Consider the following 18,712-nt stretch of genomic DNA (forward strand, 5'->3'; position numbering starts at 1 on the left):
ATTGAACCAATCAGAAGGTGCCTTGGCTAAGACACATCTTCACAGTGTACAAAAAGATTATTCCACATTTCCTCCTTTTTCTCTAAATTAAAAAGAAAGGTTTTAACTCTTAACACAATAAAACTATGTACAATAAAACAATTATCAGGTATTGTCAAAATAAAAAGGGAAGGTTTAACTTTGTGTAGACAGGTCTACACAAAGAAACCTTGTCTTGAAAAACCAAAAACCCCGGGGGCTGGAGAGATGGTTTTTTGAGAGGACCTGTCTGTCCTGGTACTCTGGACTGCCTCTTCTTCCTAAGTGTTTTAATTAAGAGCATGTGCTGCGGCTGCCACCACCTGGCTCAGTAATTGTTGTTTGTTTGTTTTTGAGATAGAGTAGGCGGATTTTCTTGTACCACCAGCCCCCAAATCATGATACAAAGCTTTATTATTAATTATGAAGGTTTGGCCTATAGTGTAGGCTTGTCTCAATTAGCTCTTATAACTTAAATTAAACCATTTATAGTCTCATGGCTTTTTACCTCTCTTCCATCTTGCACCTCCTGTTTCTTTATCCTTTGGCATCTATCCCATGCCTAGATTCATCTTCTCTTGTTCTCTCTGTCTGGAATTCCCACCTAACTTTTTCCTGCTTAGCTATTGGCCATTCAGCTCTTTATCAGAAGGAGCCCTGGCAAATACATCTTCACAGTGTACAAAAATATTGTTCCACAGACAGACAAGGTTCTATTACATAACTGTACCTGGCCTGCACCTCACAGAGATCCATCTGCCTCCCAGGTGTTGATATTCATAGTGTACACCACCATGCCCAACAATATAGTAAATTTTTTTATCACAGTTCCACAAACTTTCAAGGAATATAGGTGAAGGGCATATATCTTTTACTTAAGCTTTGTATATACTTGTTTTTAATACTTAAATACTAGAAGCACACAAAGAGAATAGAGACTGAGTAAATGTTTTTATTCAGCACTCAGCCTGAGAAACAGTGATTCAATACCTCTTGGACTTGGTATTTTGCATTCCATGAACTTAACGCAATAATGCCTAGGATCTGTCGGCCTACTAGAATTTCCCCAAAGATACCAAAGTTCTTCTGTCAAAGATGTTTATAGCCCCTGGAAGAACATTGGGAATTGGCAAAGAAATATTTGCAGTTTCTTAGTACATATCAATTTAGATCAGAAGAGATTTTATTTGTCTCTAAATTGATAATTATCTAAAATATGTACAATGTAAATATATAAGGCAAATAGTTTTTCTTAATGATCTACCTTTGAATAATACTTGATAATTAGATAGTGATGTGGTAGGTAGTATTTCTATACACTGTATATGCTTTTGACCAATTAGGTAAGCTGAAAATATAGATATGAGAAGAATCAGTAATTGGCATTTCTGAATTACCTTTGATGGCTTCTTGGAGAAATGGTTGTATTTTTAAAAAAAAAATCTATGTTAAGGACACATAAAATCTTTAAAGGACTTAACAAAGATTAGGTGTGGTGGGACATGCCTGTAGTCTGGGTGCTTAGAAGACTGATACAGGAGGCTGCTGAGGTCAGGGGAAACCTGAGCAGTATAGTAATTCCTTGTCTCAACAACAAGAAGGCTTGTAGCCACATTTTAGGCCGTGACAAATTAGTATCTAAGTTGAATTTAAGGATTTTACTGTTGAGATTATGGTTTGATATATTCACTGCAGTGAGATGTGACTGGTTTTGCCTCTTCTAATTATGTGTTTTGTTTTGTTTCTCATTTATAGATTGGTAGACTCAAGTGGCCTTTTTAATGATTGAGTAATAATGGAGATGGACCCAAATTAAAAAGTGATTTCTTCAATAAAGCAATAGAAGATTCTTCGTATCACTTTTGGAAGCTCAGTTCAGTTTTTGGGAAGGAGGAATACAAGTGAAATACAGAAAATTGATAAGAAGAAACCCCCATTTTGAAATTCTCTTTCTCCTTGACCTTTATCTTTTCTACTTACAATTTTGCTTTGAATTTATATATAGTAAAGACCAAAGAAGTAGGATACATATTTAGTAGCTTTATACCAAGAAATTTGCCTTGAAACAAGCTGCTATTCAGTGGCAGGAAAGATAAATCAAGTTTCTGTCTGATTCCTTTCAAAAATCAACTAAACAAAAACCCCACCAAAACAAGATTTCTTATATCTTTAGATTTTGAAGTCTAAGACAGATAAAAGAAAGAATATATCCGCACACTGTTTTAAGCAGATAAGATTTGTGTTTTAAAGGCTTTTGTCGTGGATATTGTGCCATTGGAATTGATTGTTCAGAAGATCTCTTATACTGCTTTACTATTACATTTTTGATCTATCACCTTGATGACATTTCTTGCACACACTTGAGACCACCTGTCTTTCTAGTTATGACCTTGTTATGAACAGTATTTGCACTCACTGTGCAAATGTCCAAGTTTTGCCCTTTTAAGCAACATCATAGTGCCATTACTCAGGGAAGTTGAATGAGGTGAACGTAGACATAGCTTTTCCCCCTTTCCCCCCTTTTTTAAATGTAACAAATAACTTTTTTATGTTCCCCTTCCCCCTTCCCCTTCCCCTTCCCCCTTTGGAAACGTCAGGAACTAGGTAGTTGAGGATGAGTAATTGAGAGGTTAGAGAGTGAGCCGCACAGAGCTGGGCTTCTTTGTGCTTCGTCACAAGGCGTGCCGCTGGCCAGGCTACTTCAGCACCCTTTCTACAAGACAACCTCGTGGGGGACACAGCCGGCAGCTTTGGAAACAGGACCACAGAGGTGACACTCTGAGGGTAAGTATCATCCATTTGTCTTTAGGAAAAACATAACATGGAGTATATGCCATGAAAAATATGTGTTATACTATGAAGTATTTAATTTTGGAGAATATCGGTGATTTGGGTACATCAGTGAATCTCTAAGTTGGTGTGTGAAGAAATGTCTGTCAGGTAAACGGAAAAGTGCTTGAGCTTCTGGAACAGTGGTTCTCAGTCTTCCTAATAACCCTTTAATACAGTGCCCCCAACCATAACTTATTTTCTTTGCTGCTTCATAACTAATTTTGGTTGTTAGGAATCATAATGTAAAATATCTCATATGACAGATATCTGATATACAACCTTCATGAATGGTCCTCCCCCATAGGGGTTGCAACACACAGGTTGAGAACCAATGTTCTATAGGTATCTATTTGTTTGTTTTGTTGTTGTTGCTGTTGTTATTGTTTGTTTTGGCAGGGGTTGGGTTTTTTTCATGGCAGGGTTTCTCTGTGTAGCAGTCTTGATTGTCCTGCAACCTGCTTTGTAGACCAGTTGGCCTTGAACTCACAAAGATCCACCTGCCTCTGCCTCCCAAATGCTGGGATTAAAGGGGTACACCACCAGGCCCAGCTTCTACTGTAATTTTTTTAAAAAGGTATTAAAACTCAAGAACACATTTGCTTCCTTCATATAACCCTTCATGTTTTCATCTCGTGTGTGTTTTCATAGTCATATAAAACACTGCTTTTCTTAGAATTCTTGAGATTTGGAATCTTGGAAGTAATCTGTAGATAAATTCAGGGGTTCAGTCTTCTAAAGGAAGATTGTAGATTAATCACAGACTCTATGTCATACTTGAGTGATTTGTGTTGTCTCTTTTTAGATCCTGGCCATGAGGTTGGATGCCTCATCTTGCTGAAAAGACACTGGACCTAAATGGCGCAGCATGACTTTGTTCCTGCTTGGCTAAATTTCTCAACGCCACAGTCAGCTAAGGTACTGTCTTCCATTCCTGCAGTAACTACCCAAATATACCAGTTCTTTTCATCCTGACTGGTTTGTGACTTCTGTTTCAGGTTCAGGCTGTATTGCTGTTCTTGTTTTATTTTGAAGGGACCTGGATTTCACACCCAAAACCCATACAGTGGCTCAACCATCCATAAGGGATCTCATTCCCTCTTCTAATCTTTTTGGGCACCTAATGTGCATGTGGTATACTTAGATACATACATTTGGGCAAGACACACTTGTAAAATCTAAAAAAAATAAAAAACTTGAGTTTGAGTAATTATGCATTATTTGCGTTATTCACATCAATGTCTACCTTAAAGCCAATACCTCTTTTTTTTCCAAATGTGTGTGTAAACATATGTGCAAGTGCCCTCAAAGGTCTTTGAAACATGGCTGAAGCAAGTCTGTATTTAAAGGCTAAGAAATAGAATCTCTCCCTTACTGGTAGCAGGGCAAAAAACCAAAAAGGTCCCTGTTTAAATAGGGTGAAATGCTGGACGGTGAGTGCTTTGCTCATCTGTCTTTTCCTCACATTACATAATACCAACAACTCAGGGAGGCTCTTTCCAGCTCAGTTCACTAACGCTCCTCTGGAAAACACTCTTAATTATATTCAAGATAGGCTTTTTTTAGACATCCCATATCCTAGTGAAGCTGACAATTTCAGTCCACCATCACTGTCACAGGTGGAGGATATATAGGAAGCTAGGGAGAAAGCTCAGTCTATAGAGTGGTGCACAAGCATGGGATCCTCAGCACTCAATTTAAAGCCTGGGCAGGATAGCAACCTCCAGTGATTCTAGTGTTAATCCCAGTACTGGGGAGATGGAAACAGGATCTCTTAGGCGAGTGTGACTGAGAGTCCTTGCTTTGGTAAATAAAGTAGGTGCTCTTGGAATACGAATACTAAAGTTAATCTGTGATCTTTCAAAAGCTTCTTTCTTTTGTGTATATTCAAAGACTTAATCTGCTTGATTTTTTTTCCTCATGTATAAATAAAATGAAACTGATACTAAAATTATAGAATTGCTATAAATATGAGGTAATGTTTAGAAATAAGTTTTTAAGACCATGGTAATACAGGAATGGTAGATCATGACTATAATCCAGTACTCTAGAAGTTAAAGTAGGAGGATTGCCACAAGTCTGATGTGAACCTGGGCTACATAGTATATTCTAGGCCTCTGGAATTAGAGAATGAGGCCCTGACTCAAAAACAGAAATTGTAATAAACTGGTTATAATGGCTCACATCTATAATATTAGCTTTTGTTTATTTGTTTACTTTTGAGTCAAGGTTTTCCTGTATAGCTGAGCTGAAACTTGTGGCAGTCACCTCACGGTCTTCTTAGCGATGATACTGTACTACCACAACGGTTTTTTTGTTTTTGAACCCCTGATTTAGAACCCAATAAGATACTGAAAGAAACTAAGTCTTTGCCTCTCTATCTTTTATGTTAGTCATCTATAGCCACCTTTGACAAACACGGAGAGCACCTATCCCGTGGAGAAGGTAGATTTGGAGTAAGCCGTCGTCGACATAATTCTTCTGATGGTTTTTTTAACAATGGACCTCTACGTACTACAGGAGGTGAGTCATTTCCAGCTGTTGTGACCATATATTTAAACTACTGCTTAGAACCAGGCATGGTAATCCCTGGTAATCCAGACAATCAAGGGACAGAGGCAAGTGGATCTCTGTGATGTTGTAGGACGAGCAGTGGGCTCCTCCTGAAATAATCACACAGAAACTGGCCCATTAACTCTAGCCTCTCATTGGCTAACTCTCACATCTTGATTAACCCATTTCTTTTTTTTTTTTTTTAAATTCCCTTTTTTTATATTTATTATGTATACAATATTCTGTCTGTTTTGCCTGAAGGCCAGAAGAGGGCGCCAGACCTCTTTACAGATGGTTGTGAGCCACCATGTGGTTGCTAGGAATTGAACTCAGGACCTTTGGAAGAGCAGGCAATGCTCTTAACCTCTGAGCCATCTCTCCAGCCCTGATTAACCCATTTCCATTAATGTGTATCGCCACTTAACTGTGGCTTATCAGCATGAGTCTAACCAGCGTCCGTCTTGGACAGGAGAATCATGGCATCTGCCTGACTCTGCTCTTTTTCCCAGCATCCAGCTCTGTCTTTCCCACCTACCTAAGTTTCTGCCCTATCAAAAGGTATTTAAGAGGTTTCCTGAAGGCCTTTTGAAAGTAACTTTGACCAAAGCAGGAAGCATCTGGCCAAGTTATTTCTGAATTTATAAGAAACAAGACAACTAATACCTTACTTTTCCTTGCTATTTTAGATTCTTGGCACCAACCCTCTCTATTCCGCCATGATTCTGTGGACTCTGGTGTCTCTAAGGGAACATATGCTGGAAACACAGGGAATCCATCTGGTTGGCATGGCTCTTCCCGAGGTCATGATGGCATGAGCCAACGGAGTGGAGGTAGCACAGGAAACCATCGACACTGGAATGGTAGCTTCCACTCCCGGAAAGGCTGCACCTTTCAAGAAAAACCACCAACAGAGATTAGGGAAGAAAAAAAAGAGGATAAGATAGAAAAGTTGCAGTTCGAAGAAGAAGACTTTGTAAGTATGAAGCTTTTAATGCATAGTTAAAAACAAATAATGTCTTGTAAAAATATAGGACTCTATTTTCTTTTGTCAGGGTCTTACTTAGTAGACCAGGCTGACTTTAAACTCACAGAGATTCATCTGCCTCTGCCTCCAGAGTTTTGGGATTGAAGGTGTGCGTTGTTGCCATCACCACAGGACCCATTTGAATTTATTTCTGTTTATTATGTCTTTATCATAAATGTTTGTTTTTCTGTGAATTTTGTTCTTTATTTTGTAAAGTAATTATATTTTGGCCGTTAATTATAGTCAGTGAAATTTGATGCTAAGACTATATGTTAATTTTATTTATTCCATTTATTTGTTATAGATGTATAAATGCACATATGCCGTGCACATACATGTATTGAGGTCAGAGGACAGCTTGGAAGAGCTGATTTTTCCACTGTGTAGATCCTGGGGATTGAACTAAGTCATTGGGCTTGATGACAGGCACCCTTAGCTACAGAGCCATATTGGTTAGTCACAAGAGCATTCTTTAAAATTGATATATTTTCATGTGATCCTATGATGTATGTGTGTGGGCATGCATGCAATAGTACAAATTTATAGAGTTCTTCTATCTTCGCTTGAGATCCAGGGATTGAACTCAACAGCAGCCAAGTATCTTTACCCACTGAGTTTCCTTTCTGGTTCCCTTCTAAGAACTTTAAAAATAGATCAGATTTAAGCAAATATGTCCAGTATATTACCTTTTTAGCATATTATCACTGTCATCTTTATTCAATAATTTACACCATTTTGAGTGGGTGGGTGGGGATTAAAATACAAACCAGGCATAGTGACACAAGCCTCTGATCCCAACACTAGAAGGCAGAGGCAAGCAAATCTCTACGATTTAGAGGCCTGCCTGATCTACATAAAATCCCTAGTATTCTGTTCTAGAACAAAGCTCCTACTGAGAACAACTGTTGGCAATATAATTGCACACAGACTGAAATAATAGATGAAGTTTAGATAAAAGGTTAGAGGTAAAAAATCAAATAAATTAAAAAATAAAGAGTTAGAGGTAGGCATTAAAGAAACTAAAGCCAGATGTTGTGGTGTCCACCTTTAATCCCAGCACTTAGGAGTCAGAAACAGTCGGATCTCTGAATTCAAGACCAGACTAGTCTACAGAATGAGTTCCTGGACAGCCAGGACTACAAAGAAAAACCCTGTCTCAAAAAACCAGAAGAAAAAAAAGAAAACTTGCTCTCACAGAAGATCTAGGTTTAGCACCTACATGGTGGCTCAAATTTATCCTAACCCCTAGTTCAGGAGATAAGTACCCTCTATGACTTTCTTGGACACAAGGTAACCATATATATGCAGGCAAAGTATTCATCTACTGGGCATGGTGATACACTCCTTTAATCCCAGCACCCAGGAGGCAGAGGAAGGCAGATCTCTGAGTTTAAGGCCAATCTGATCTACAGCATGCTTTCCAGGACAGCAGAGATCTACACAGAAACAATAGATAATTCAATGCCTTCTGGCTCGTTTACGCTGGTGGAAACATACACATAAGTAAATAAAATTTTTTTTATTTTTATTTATTTATTTATTTACTTATTTATTTGATTTTTGAGACAGGGTTTCTCTGTAGCTTTTGGTTCCTGTCCTGGAACTAGCTCTGTTAGACCAGGCTGGCCTCGAACTCACAGAGATCAGCCTGCCTCTGCCTCCCGAGTGCTGGGATTAAAGGTGTGTGCCACTACAGCCCGGCGTAAAATAAATTTTTTAAGACGAGAACTTAAAAAAAATTAATGATACTTTAAAAAATGGAAGATTTAACCCAGCGGTGGTGGTGCATGCCTTTAATCCCAGTACTTGGGAGGCAGAGGCAGGTGAGTTTGAGGACAGTCTGGTCTACAGAGTGAGTTCCAGGACAGAATCCAAAGATACACAGAGAAACCCTGCATGAAAAAAAGCAAAAACAACAACAACAAAAAATTAAAAATGGAGATTTCAGAAAACAACGTAAAATGAGAAAAACAAGAATGAATGCTAATTTTTTCAGTAATTAGGAAAAAAGAATTTCTTTAATAATGAAATTAGACATGAAAATTTAGAGAAAGTAAAACAAGTTTGACAAAAGATTAAGAGCATATATAATAGGAAACAATTTAGAAAATGAAGGCAAAATAATAGCTTAAATGCTGAAAAGTGTAATTTAAGGTTTTTTTGGAAATAGAATAAAATTTGAGGCTATAAATTGAAAAAAATTGAGCCATATTGTCAAGTAGTAGGCATAAACAGAAAAGAAAAATACCTTTTATATATCTAAGATTTTGGTTTGTAAGAAGGAAAATCAGATACATTTAGACAATAGCCCTTTGTGCAACAGAGAAGTAAAATTAGTAAAGAAAATACTCAAGGAAAGAAAATAGGAGCCAACAGTTTTACACACTATTAAGTGTATTCTCTGTTAAATGGTCACAGGTCTGCATAAGTATTTAATAAAGATATGCAGAGGAGACAGCTAGGGCTGAGGGTGGTATATAGTCAAGAGAAGGTCAGTTTAGCTTTCCATCAAGCCACAGAAGAGGCATAGCGGCACCCTCTGTTTGGTGATAGGTGAGGAAAACAGCTCCAGTGGTTGACTAGCCAGCTAGTGTAACTTAAACATAGGTGCCAAGTTAAATGAAAGAGACCCTGTTTGAGAGCAACAGAGAACCCAACATCAGCCTCTGACATTCAAACCTGTACACAAGGATGCATGCACACGTGTATACCAAAGACAGAAACAAACCAAAGTCTCGGGATATTGTTTCTTAACTTCATGACAATATTACTAGAGAATAAGCTTCAGACAATCAGAAAGATGTCAACAAAAGACAAATGTTCACTGTGAGGTCAGTGTCTGTGGTTAGGACTCAGTAATAGAGTTCATATTGTCATATGTGAGTGGTCTCTCCTGGTTCCAGCTGATTCCTGAACTGGTAATACTTAGATTAAAGACAGAGTACTTTTCTAGCATGCACACACTGTCTTTGATAAATGTATATGTGTGTATGTCTATGAATTAACAGAATACAACATATAAAAACTATAGTTCCTAAAGTGGAGATACTGTATAATTAGTTTTGAGGAGAAAATAAGAAAAACGTGTCTGAGCTGGGCAGTGGCTCATGCCTTTAATCCCAGTACTCGGGAGGCAGAGAGAAGCAGATCTCCATGAGTTTGAGGCCAGCTTGGCCTACAGAGTGAGTTCCAGGACAGGCTCCAAAGCTACAGAGAAATCCTGTCTCAGAAAAAAAAGGAAGGAAGGAAGGAAGGAAGGAAGGAAGGAAGGAAGGAGGGAGGGAGGGAGGGAGGGAGGGAGGGAGGGAGGGAGGGAGGGAGAGAGGGAGAGAGAGAGAGAGAAAGAAAGAAGAAAAAACATTTCTGAAGGTTCTAATGTTTTCTGTGAAGTACTGGCATTGCTACTCAGAGACTATTGTATATATCATACATAGTCTAAAGTAGGTGAGTATAATAAGATAGAGAGGCTCCTGCTGCAGGAGGATCGAAGCTATCTGGCCTTCAGGTTTGAGCTGGAGAGATGGCTCCATAATTGAAAGCACTGGCAGCTACTGCTGAGGACTCTGTTCAGTTCCCGGCACTCACCGGGCAGCTCACATCCATCTGTGACTGTAGTTCCAGGAGATCTAACATACTTTCCTTGCTTCCACAGGCACCAGGCATGCATGTGGTACATGGACATACATGCAGACAAAAATACCCTTTAAAATAAACACAAAACCCAAACTTGAACCCAACTTTAACAAGATTGGAAATTTCAATAAATTATTAGTTATTTGTCTTTAAATTTGGTTGTTCCTATAAAAACAAATCAAATCCCCATATCAGTGGACAACCTGGTACCTAGATTGTGGTCTTGAAATACATTTGTGAACAGTGTATTAAAAGATAAAGTATTTTTTCATTCTACATATGAAAGAATTAAAGGCTACTTAGGGTCTGTCAAAAAGATTCATGGGCCAGTTTGCTGGGTCCATGGATAAAGTTCTCTGCCACCAAGCCTGACTACCTGAGTTCAATGCCTAGGACCTATGCCAAAGAAGAGAAGTGACTATCAAGTTGTTTTCGGAACTGCACATACACTGAGTGGCACATGTCCTTACATACATACATAGACACTCACATACAAGATAAGAATGTAAAAAGGTGTTTGGAGAGGGGTGGCCTTAGCATTTAAGCTCTTGGAGACGACCTGAGTTCAGTTTCTAAAACCCACATCAAATGATTCACAATGACCCATAAGTTCAACTCCAGGAGAATCTAAGGCATCTGGCCAACACAGACACACAAGCATACGTATAATAAAAATAAACTTAAAAAAAATTCAAAACTGGACCTGGTGGTGCACACCATTAATCCCAACACTTAGGGCACAGAAACAGATGGATCTCTTCAGTTGAATGCTAGTCTGGTCTATGGAGTGAGTTCCAGGACAGCCAGGGCTACACAGAGAAACCCTGTCTCAGAAAAAAACAAAATACATACATAAATAAAAGAGCAAAGAGATTTTTACTGATCAGAAATGGGATGCTTATTTGAAATTATTTAAAGATAACAGTTTATATTACATCAAACATAGTTAGATCCATGAGTTCATAATTGTACTTCTTTCACCATAGGAACGATAATGTAAATTTTAACTTATAGAAAGTGTTTATAGATGCACACCTGGGAAGTAAAAGAGAAGAAATGATTCCTTAAGTTTAGCTAGTATTTTTAGAAAGGAAGGATTTGGGTAGAGAGGTAAGACTTACTAAGTATTGCTGGTTTAGTCAGTAATGTATTTGTTAATGAGTGGTAGTTGAAAGAGCTTTTTGCTTGTTTATTTATTTTTGTGTGTGTGAGTGGTGTGCCAGGGCCAGCATGTGAAGTCAGAAGGCTGCTTATAGTAATTTCTTTCCATTGTGGGATAATGGGATTTTATACTTGGGTAATCTCATTTTTAAACTGCTTTAAAAATAAAAAAAGCAATCAGTGTCAGTCTCAAGGTGGTGACCCAAACCCCTAATCCTAGCACTTCAAAGGCAAAGGTAGGCAGATTTCAGAGTTCAAGGCTAGCCTGGTCTACAGAGTGAGTTCCAGTACAATCAGGGCTACACAGAGAAACCCTGTCTCAAAAAAACCAAAAACAACAACAAAAGAAACAAACCAATCAATGTGCTAGATAGGTAGTTAAAGGTTTAAAAGTGCTTAGTGCTCTTGCAGAGGGCCCACGTTTGACTCTCAGCACCCACATTGGCTTCTAGTCCAAAGAACTTGGTGCCCTCTTCTGGCCTCATCAGACACTGCACTCAGGTACAAACACACACACACAATTTAAGTTAAATAGATGTGATGAGATTACAGATACTGCATAAATAGGGACCGTATCTTAGAACTATAGATAGAATATAATTTAAGAACATAGGCCCAGGAGATAGTGGTGTGACCCTGATTTAGAACAGTTTCTACTCTGGACACCATTGTGTTTAATCCTTTCTATCCTCTATAAAATTAGTTAAGTCCAAGCTAAACTTGGTTTGATGTATTTATTGAGCTTTCAGTTCTTGGAATCATACTGTCATCACCTGTAATTGAACTTCTCATTTCTCTGCTAAGGATTTATCCAGCCCCTTTCAGTAGTCCTTGCCCAATGTGAATTTTTATTATAGTAGAACCTTTAATGATACTTACTTGGTTATTAGTTTTATCTTTTTAATGATGAATGAACCTGTGAGGACTGGGGCTATTTTAATTGCCTTTGTGTCCCTTATATAATCCTGGAATATAGTTTCTGTTCTAGTGCAGTCTTATAACTTCAGTGAATACTATGCACACATTTCACTGACGATGTTACTCTCCTTGAATATGAGGAAAATACTAACATTCTTGTTTCTATGCCTCCTTTTGCATATTTACTCTATTGAAAGATAGGGTGCATATTTGTAGTGTGTGTGTGTGTGTGTATAAGAAATCCCATGACAGCCAGGCGGTGGTGGCGCACGCCTTTAATCCCAGCAGAGGCAGGTGGATCTCTGTGAGTTCGAGGCCAGCCTGGTCTACAAGAGCTAGTTCCAGGACAGGAACCAAGCTACGGAGAAACCCTGTCTTGAAAAATAAAAAAAAAAAAGAAATCCCATGACAAGCCAGGCGGTGGTGGCGCATGTCTTTGAACCTAGCATTCGGGAGACAGAGGCATGGGGATCTCTGTGAGTTCAAGGCCAGCCTGGTCTACAGAGCAAGTTCTAGGGCAGGCTTCAAAGCTACAGAGAAACCGTCTCAACAAAACTTAAAGAAAAAGAAAAAGAAATCCTATGACAAAGGAAATACAAGCTAAAAATACCATAGTGTCTATTGATTTTAGATTTTAACGTAATTTACATTTTTAAAATACTTTTAAATTTGTTGGTTCTGATAATTTATAACTTTTTGGTAGCTGTATTTGTTAGTTGTACACCCATTTAGTGATGGCTACTTTGTGAAAAATTCCAAAGTGATGAGCTTTCTGTATCTGTCAATCATTAATACCCCCTTCCTTTTTTATTGTAGCCTTCTTTGAATCCAGAAGCTGGCAAACAGAATCAGCCATGCAGACCTTTTGGGACCCCTTCTGGAGTATGGGGTAGGTAGATTTTGCTATTTTAAAAGACTGTTTGATTTTTATTTATTTTTTTTTACAGATTTATTTATTGTGTATATAGTGTTCTGTCCACATGCATGTCTTGTGAGCCACCATGTGGTTGCTGGGGATTGAACTCAGGACTTATGGAAGAACAGCCAGTGCTCTTAACCTCTGGGCCATCTTTCTTCTAATCCTGAAATTCTTATTACTGAGTAGAGGGAGAAAAATATTATTTTAGTTTGTTTGTTCTTAAGTTAGTTTTTGTTTCTCATCCTCTTGCCTAGGGTAGCTAACACCTGTTAGCTCTTCACGAAGCATCCACAAAGATAGAGAATAGTCTGTCTCCTTAAAACCATCCAGGCGTAATAATTGTAGTGGAGACAGAATAGACCATTGGAACCTTGCTGGGTCCTGATTAAGACTTGGGTTTTTGTTGGTGGTTTTAACTTGAATTATTTGTTTTTGTTTTTTCTTTTTTTCTTTTTTTTTTGCTTTATGTGCATTGGTGTGAAGATGTCAGATCCCAGGGAACTGGAGTTACAGAGTTAGGAGCTGCCATGTACTTGCTGTGAATTGAACCTGGGTCCTCTGGAAGAGCAGCCAGTGCTCTTAATAGTGAGACATCTCTAGCCCTAAAGATTTGTTTATTTTTAGAAGAGAGGGGTGTGCCCGTGTGTCTGCGTATGTATTTAGGATCTCTGAGTTTGGAGACAGCTTGGGCTCCATAGTGAGTTTCCAGGCTAGCCAAAGCTACATAGTGAGACTATTAAAAACAAATTAAGGGACTAGAGAGATGGTTCGGTTCAGTTTTTAAGAGTACTGGCTGCTCTTCTAGAGGACCAGGGTTTGATTCCCAGCACCTACATGGCAGCTCGAAGTCATCTGTAACTCCAGGATATCTGATATCCTCCTCTGACCTTCACGGGTACTAGGTATGTAGAAAGTATGCAGACAAAACACTCATGCACATTAAGTAAACAAATTTTTTAAATTTTGAAAAATTTTATTATTTTTTCCTAAGGGACATGAACATATGCGGGCATGTACAAAGGCAAGACTTGGTCAACTTTGGGTGGTGGTCTTCACGAACCATCTACCTTGTTTTAGAAACACTGTCTCATTGGCCTAGTATGCTAGGCTGGCAGGCCAGAGAATCCCAGGGATTCACCTATCTCTCCCCTCCAATGATAAGTTTACAAGAATATGCATCTGTTTTTTTGTTTTGTTTTGTTTTTAAACTCATGTTCTGGAGATTAACTCATATACTCAACACTTGCTTGATAAATATTTCACCGACTGGGCTGCTTCTCTACCTACCCATACTGTTATTTTTCAAGGTATTTGTTAAATGAACGCAAGGTAATGTTTGTCCCTTGGTCTCAACTTCATCACCTGCCTATGTTGCAGGAAAGGCTATTACTTAAACTTTTCTGTGTTACTTACAAATGTGAATTTTGTGTGTCCCCACTCTTATATTTCACAGAAAATCCACCTAGTGCCAAGCAACCCTCAAAGATGCTAGTCATCAAAAAAGTTTCCAAAGAGGATCCTGCTGCTGCCTTCTCTGCTGCATTCACCTCATCAGGATCCCACCATGCAAATGGGAACAAAGTGTCAACCATGGTCCCAAGTGTCTATAAGAACTTGGTTCCTAAACCTGCACCACCTCCCTCTAAGGTATGAGCTTTGAAAAACAGGTTTGATAATAAATCATATACCATTATATATATTTATATTTTCTGACAAAATTATTCATTAGATACCCAGTCAGTGCCTGTTACATGTATATAATTATACTCTCATCACCAGACTCTGCCAGTGCCAACTCACCAGTTTCATTTTGTAAGCTTGTCCCTTTAATAGCATGAAATCTGTCCTATCAGTCAGCTGAACACCTCGCCTACAGCTGAAAATAAAGATGATTGTGAGCCACCTAAATGGTTCTGGGAACTGAGCTTCTCTTGAAGACCCCCTTGTTCTGTTAACTACTGTGCCATCTCTCCAGCCCTCCTCTTTGTTTTTATATGTGTTTGGTTTTCAAGGCAGAATTTCTGTGTGTGTCCTTCCATCTCCATCATTGCACGGCACTGGGTCCCTTCAGTTGCAGCACTCATCACATCAGTTCATTTTCCTCCTTTATATGGAGCCTTAAGGCTGAAAATACTCTTATTTCTAGCACACTTAACTAAAACACATAATTGCTTGGATGAGTTTCACTCTGCATTGATTCAAGTGAAATGTCTTGCTTACAAAGAGCAAGCCCTAGTGAGCAGCAGTTCACTTCCCATCCTGCACAATTGAATCTTCTTGCTCCTTAAGAGCAGTACAAAGGCGTAACTGTTGGGCTCTTTCTGTTGTAATTGCTGGATATAGTAGTACAGGTTTGAAATTAAACAGCAAATTTTTAAGACCCTTAAGTACATTTCAAATAAATTAAATACTAAATACAATTCATAAGCGCAAGATTGGTGGAGACTGTGATCATCCATCAAGGTTTTACTAGAGAGAGAGAGAAATTTCACGGACCTTTGGAGAATGGTAGGTAGATAGCCAGAGTTTGGAAGTGTTTGACATTAAAGAATTGGTGATTACAGAAGTTCTAAGACCAACAAACACTAGACTGGGCCATTTTAATTACCCTCAGCATTGGAACATAATTTTTTTGTTTTTTTGCTTGTTTGTTTTGTTTTCTTAATGTGTATTTTGTATATTATGTATGCATATGAATATGTTTGTATGTAGGGACATGAAGTTGCTGATTTAGTCTATCAGTTATCTATCTAACTAGTCTATCAGTTAGTCTATCTCAGGATTCCCTGTGTCTTCCTTCTGGGAGCTTGAATTACAAGGGCTACCAGATCTGCAATGCATTTGCATAGATGTTTTCTTGGGTGCCTACTCTGGTGTTGACACTACTTTAGCAGCTAACAGCTTATCCAGTAAATCTCTACCTAGTCCCATGACATTCATTATTACAGTAAAAATGAAGATCAGATTATCTCGACAAGATGATAGATAGTAAGGAATTGAAAAAGAACTTTAGTTGACACATCTAAGACAGACCAGAAAATTATAAATCATACATAGAAAAAAATGCATTAATTTTATCACAGAAACCCTGAGCTGTTTACAGTAGCAGTAATGCTCATCAGTACTTGTCACTTGCTGGCAAGTTGAGGAATTCACTTGGATCAGACCATTTGTTATGTTGCACTCCTTTTACCCCAGCATTTTAGAAGCATAGGCAGGCAGATGCTGAGTTAAAGTACAGCTTATGAATTTAAGGGCAGGTCTATATAGTGAGTTTGGGCCAGACAGGTGGGCCTTGTCTTCAAACAGTTTTTCCTGTTTGCAGCTAGAAAACTTTTGGTGACTTGAGGTCTTAAAGAGATAGAAAGTGGCAGGTATAATGGCACATACCTACATTTGAGCCAGAAAGATTGTGGATTTGAGACCAACCTAAGCTATATGATAAGACCCTGCAATGTAGCTTGGTAGTAAAGATAAATGAAGCAGAAAAGAAATCTTTAGGCAGCAGCCATTGGGACAACTTTAAATGATTATGAAGGACTGGGAGTGCTGATCAGTGCTAGTCCTCGACTCTTATATTCAGGACTCTAAATTTAATTCCCAGCCCTACAAAGAGAAGCTGTTCAAGGATAGTGGTCTGTTTTAGCTGAGTACATCATGGTACAGTTTTTCAAAGTTGTAGAAAAAGTCTGTTTACCTGTGGTGGTCAGAAGGAGATGATGGAAGAAGAAGAAGAAGACAGGAAACTGATGACCTCTTCAAGAGCTTACCACTGATTATCTAACTACTTCTACTGGCTGCCTCAAGCTACTAAAATTCTTAACACTTTCCTGTTGCTTAGGGACCGAGTCATCTACATGTGGGCTTTTAGGGCTTATTTTTAATATAAACTGTGATAGTTACCATCCTCCCCTCTTGGTTTTTTTGAGACAGGGTTTCTCTCTGTAACAGCTCTGGCTGTCTGGCCTGCCTCTGCCTCCAGAGTGCTGGGATTAAAGGCCTGTACCACCACCGCCCGGTATAGTTACTTCATTTATTTACTTGTTTTTTTTTTGTTTATTATGTGTTTGCACCCGCATATGTGTGTGCGAGCTTTCATTCCATGGCACTTGGGAAGGTGCAATGCCAACTTGTCATGAGTCAGTTCCTTCCTTCCACCACGTGGATCCTGGAATTTGAACTCGGGTTGTCAGGCTTGTCTGTAAGGGCCTTCACCTGCTGAGCCATCTCATCCACCCTACAGTAGTTATCTTTGTAAGGTATTTAGGACATTTAGTCTTCTGCTGTACAAGGAAAAGAATACAATCAAACGAGAAGAGCAGATGTTATAATGAGACAGTCTAGGAACTAAAGAGATGGTCAGCAGTTAAGAGCGCTTGTTGATCTTCTAGAACAACCTTGTTCTCCACTGAGGTGACTCTCAACCACCTGTAGCTTCAGTTCCAGGAGATCCAGCATCTTCTGACATCTGCAGGCACTAGGCATGCAGTGTGTTACACAGACATACAGATGGGCAAAGATACCATATGCATAAATAAAATTTAAAAATTGTGAAAAAAGCCGGGCGGTGGTGGCGCACGCCTTTAATCCCAGCACTCGGGAGGCAGAGGCAGGCGGATCTCTGTGAGTTCGAGACCAGCCTGGTCTACAAGAGCTAGTTCCAGGACAAGCTCCAAAACCACAGAGAAACCCTGTCTCGAAAAACCCCAAAAAACAAAAAACAAAAAAAAAAATTGTGAAAAAAAATTAAGCCATCTAGCTGCAATGCTAACAGCAGACAAATGTCATTTTGCTCTTTGCTCTGGGGGAGGTTTCCTAGGTTTTCGTTCTCTTTCTTCCAATACACAGAGGTGCAGATACACAGTAGAGGTGGTAATCTTCAACTTCGAACTTTTCAGTGAGAAGTAACTGCCATTTTATGAAGTACATAAATGCCAACATAAATAATGCCTATTACCAGCATAACAATCACACTTTACATTTTACCCATCCTTAAGTTCAATATCCAGCAACCACATGGTGACTCACAGCCATCTATAATGCATTCTGGTGCCTTCTTCTGGATTCCATGGCAGGCATACATGCTGGCAGAACACTATATACATAATAAATAAGTAGATCTTAGAAAGAAAGCTGAAAACCATAGTTGTTAATGAAAGTTAGCTTACTTTAGTGAGCTTTTACTTGATCATATAATAAAAAGTAGGAGACATTAGGAACAGTGGTACTCGGTAGCTATGGCTGGAAGATGACAAGTTCCAGATGCTGTCTGGAGGCATGGTTGAACCAGTCATAGGGCAACTATCTATCTAGTGAAAATGTTTTTGGTTTATTTTTTGAATGTTTGTATGAATGCTTTAACTGTACATATTTCTGTACATCGCCTGGTGCCTGTAGAGGCCAGATGGTTTCAGATTCCAGGAATGGAGTTATAGACAATCCTTGTGAGTGCTGAGAATGGGACTCTGGGTCCTGTGGAAGAGCAGCCAGCAGTGTTAATCACTGAGCCATCTTTCCAGCCCAAAAGACAGGATTTCTGCTGGCACACAGGTAACCTGTGATGGGTAACGGAACACAGGCATCTTAGTTTTTTCGTAAGTGTAAGAAAAAGAGTCTGCAGCTGGAGAGACAGTTAAGTACTTAGGAGTAATTGTACT

General features: G+C 38.9%; 1 protein-coding gene across 2 annotated transcripts in view; it reads left to right on the forward strand.

Annotated features, from left to right (window-relative positions):
* Positions 1-18,712, forward strand: part of Gpbp1l1 (GC-rich promoter binding protein 1 like 1) — a 40,109-nt gene that overhangs the window by 13,751 nt on the left and 7,646 nt on the right. For both annotated transcript variants that reach the window (XM_075946970.1, XM_075946971.1), the window contains exons 2-7: positions 1,774-2,802; positions 3,653-3,765; positions 5,241-5,370; positions 6,087-6,373; positions 12,953-13,025; positions 14,509-14,702. In XM_075946970.1, the coding sequence (XP_075803085.1) occupies positions 3,706-3,765; positions 5,241-5,370; positions 6,087-6,373; positions 12,953-13,025; positions 14,509-14,702 (744 nt within the window). In that variant the 5' untranslated portion in view covers positions 1,774-2,802; positions 3,653-3,705. The remainder of the gene's footprint in view (positions 1-1,773; positions 2,803-3,652; positions 3,766-5,240; positions 5,371-6,086; positions 6,374-12,952; positions 13,026-14,508; positions 14,703-18,712) is intronic.

Source organism: Microtus pennsylvanicus, chromosome 13 (assembly GCF_037038515.1).
Source record: "Microtus pennsylvanicus isolate mMicPen1 chromosome 13, mMicPen1.hap1, whole genome shotgun sequence".
Taxonomy (NCBI): domain Eukaryota; kingdom Metazoa; phylum Chordata; class Mammalia; order Rodentia; family Cricetidae; genus Microtus; species Microtus pennsylvanicus.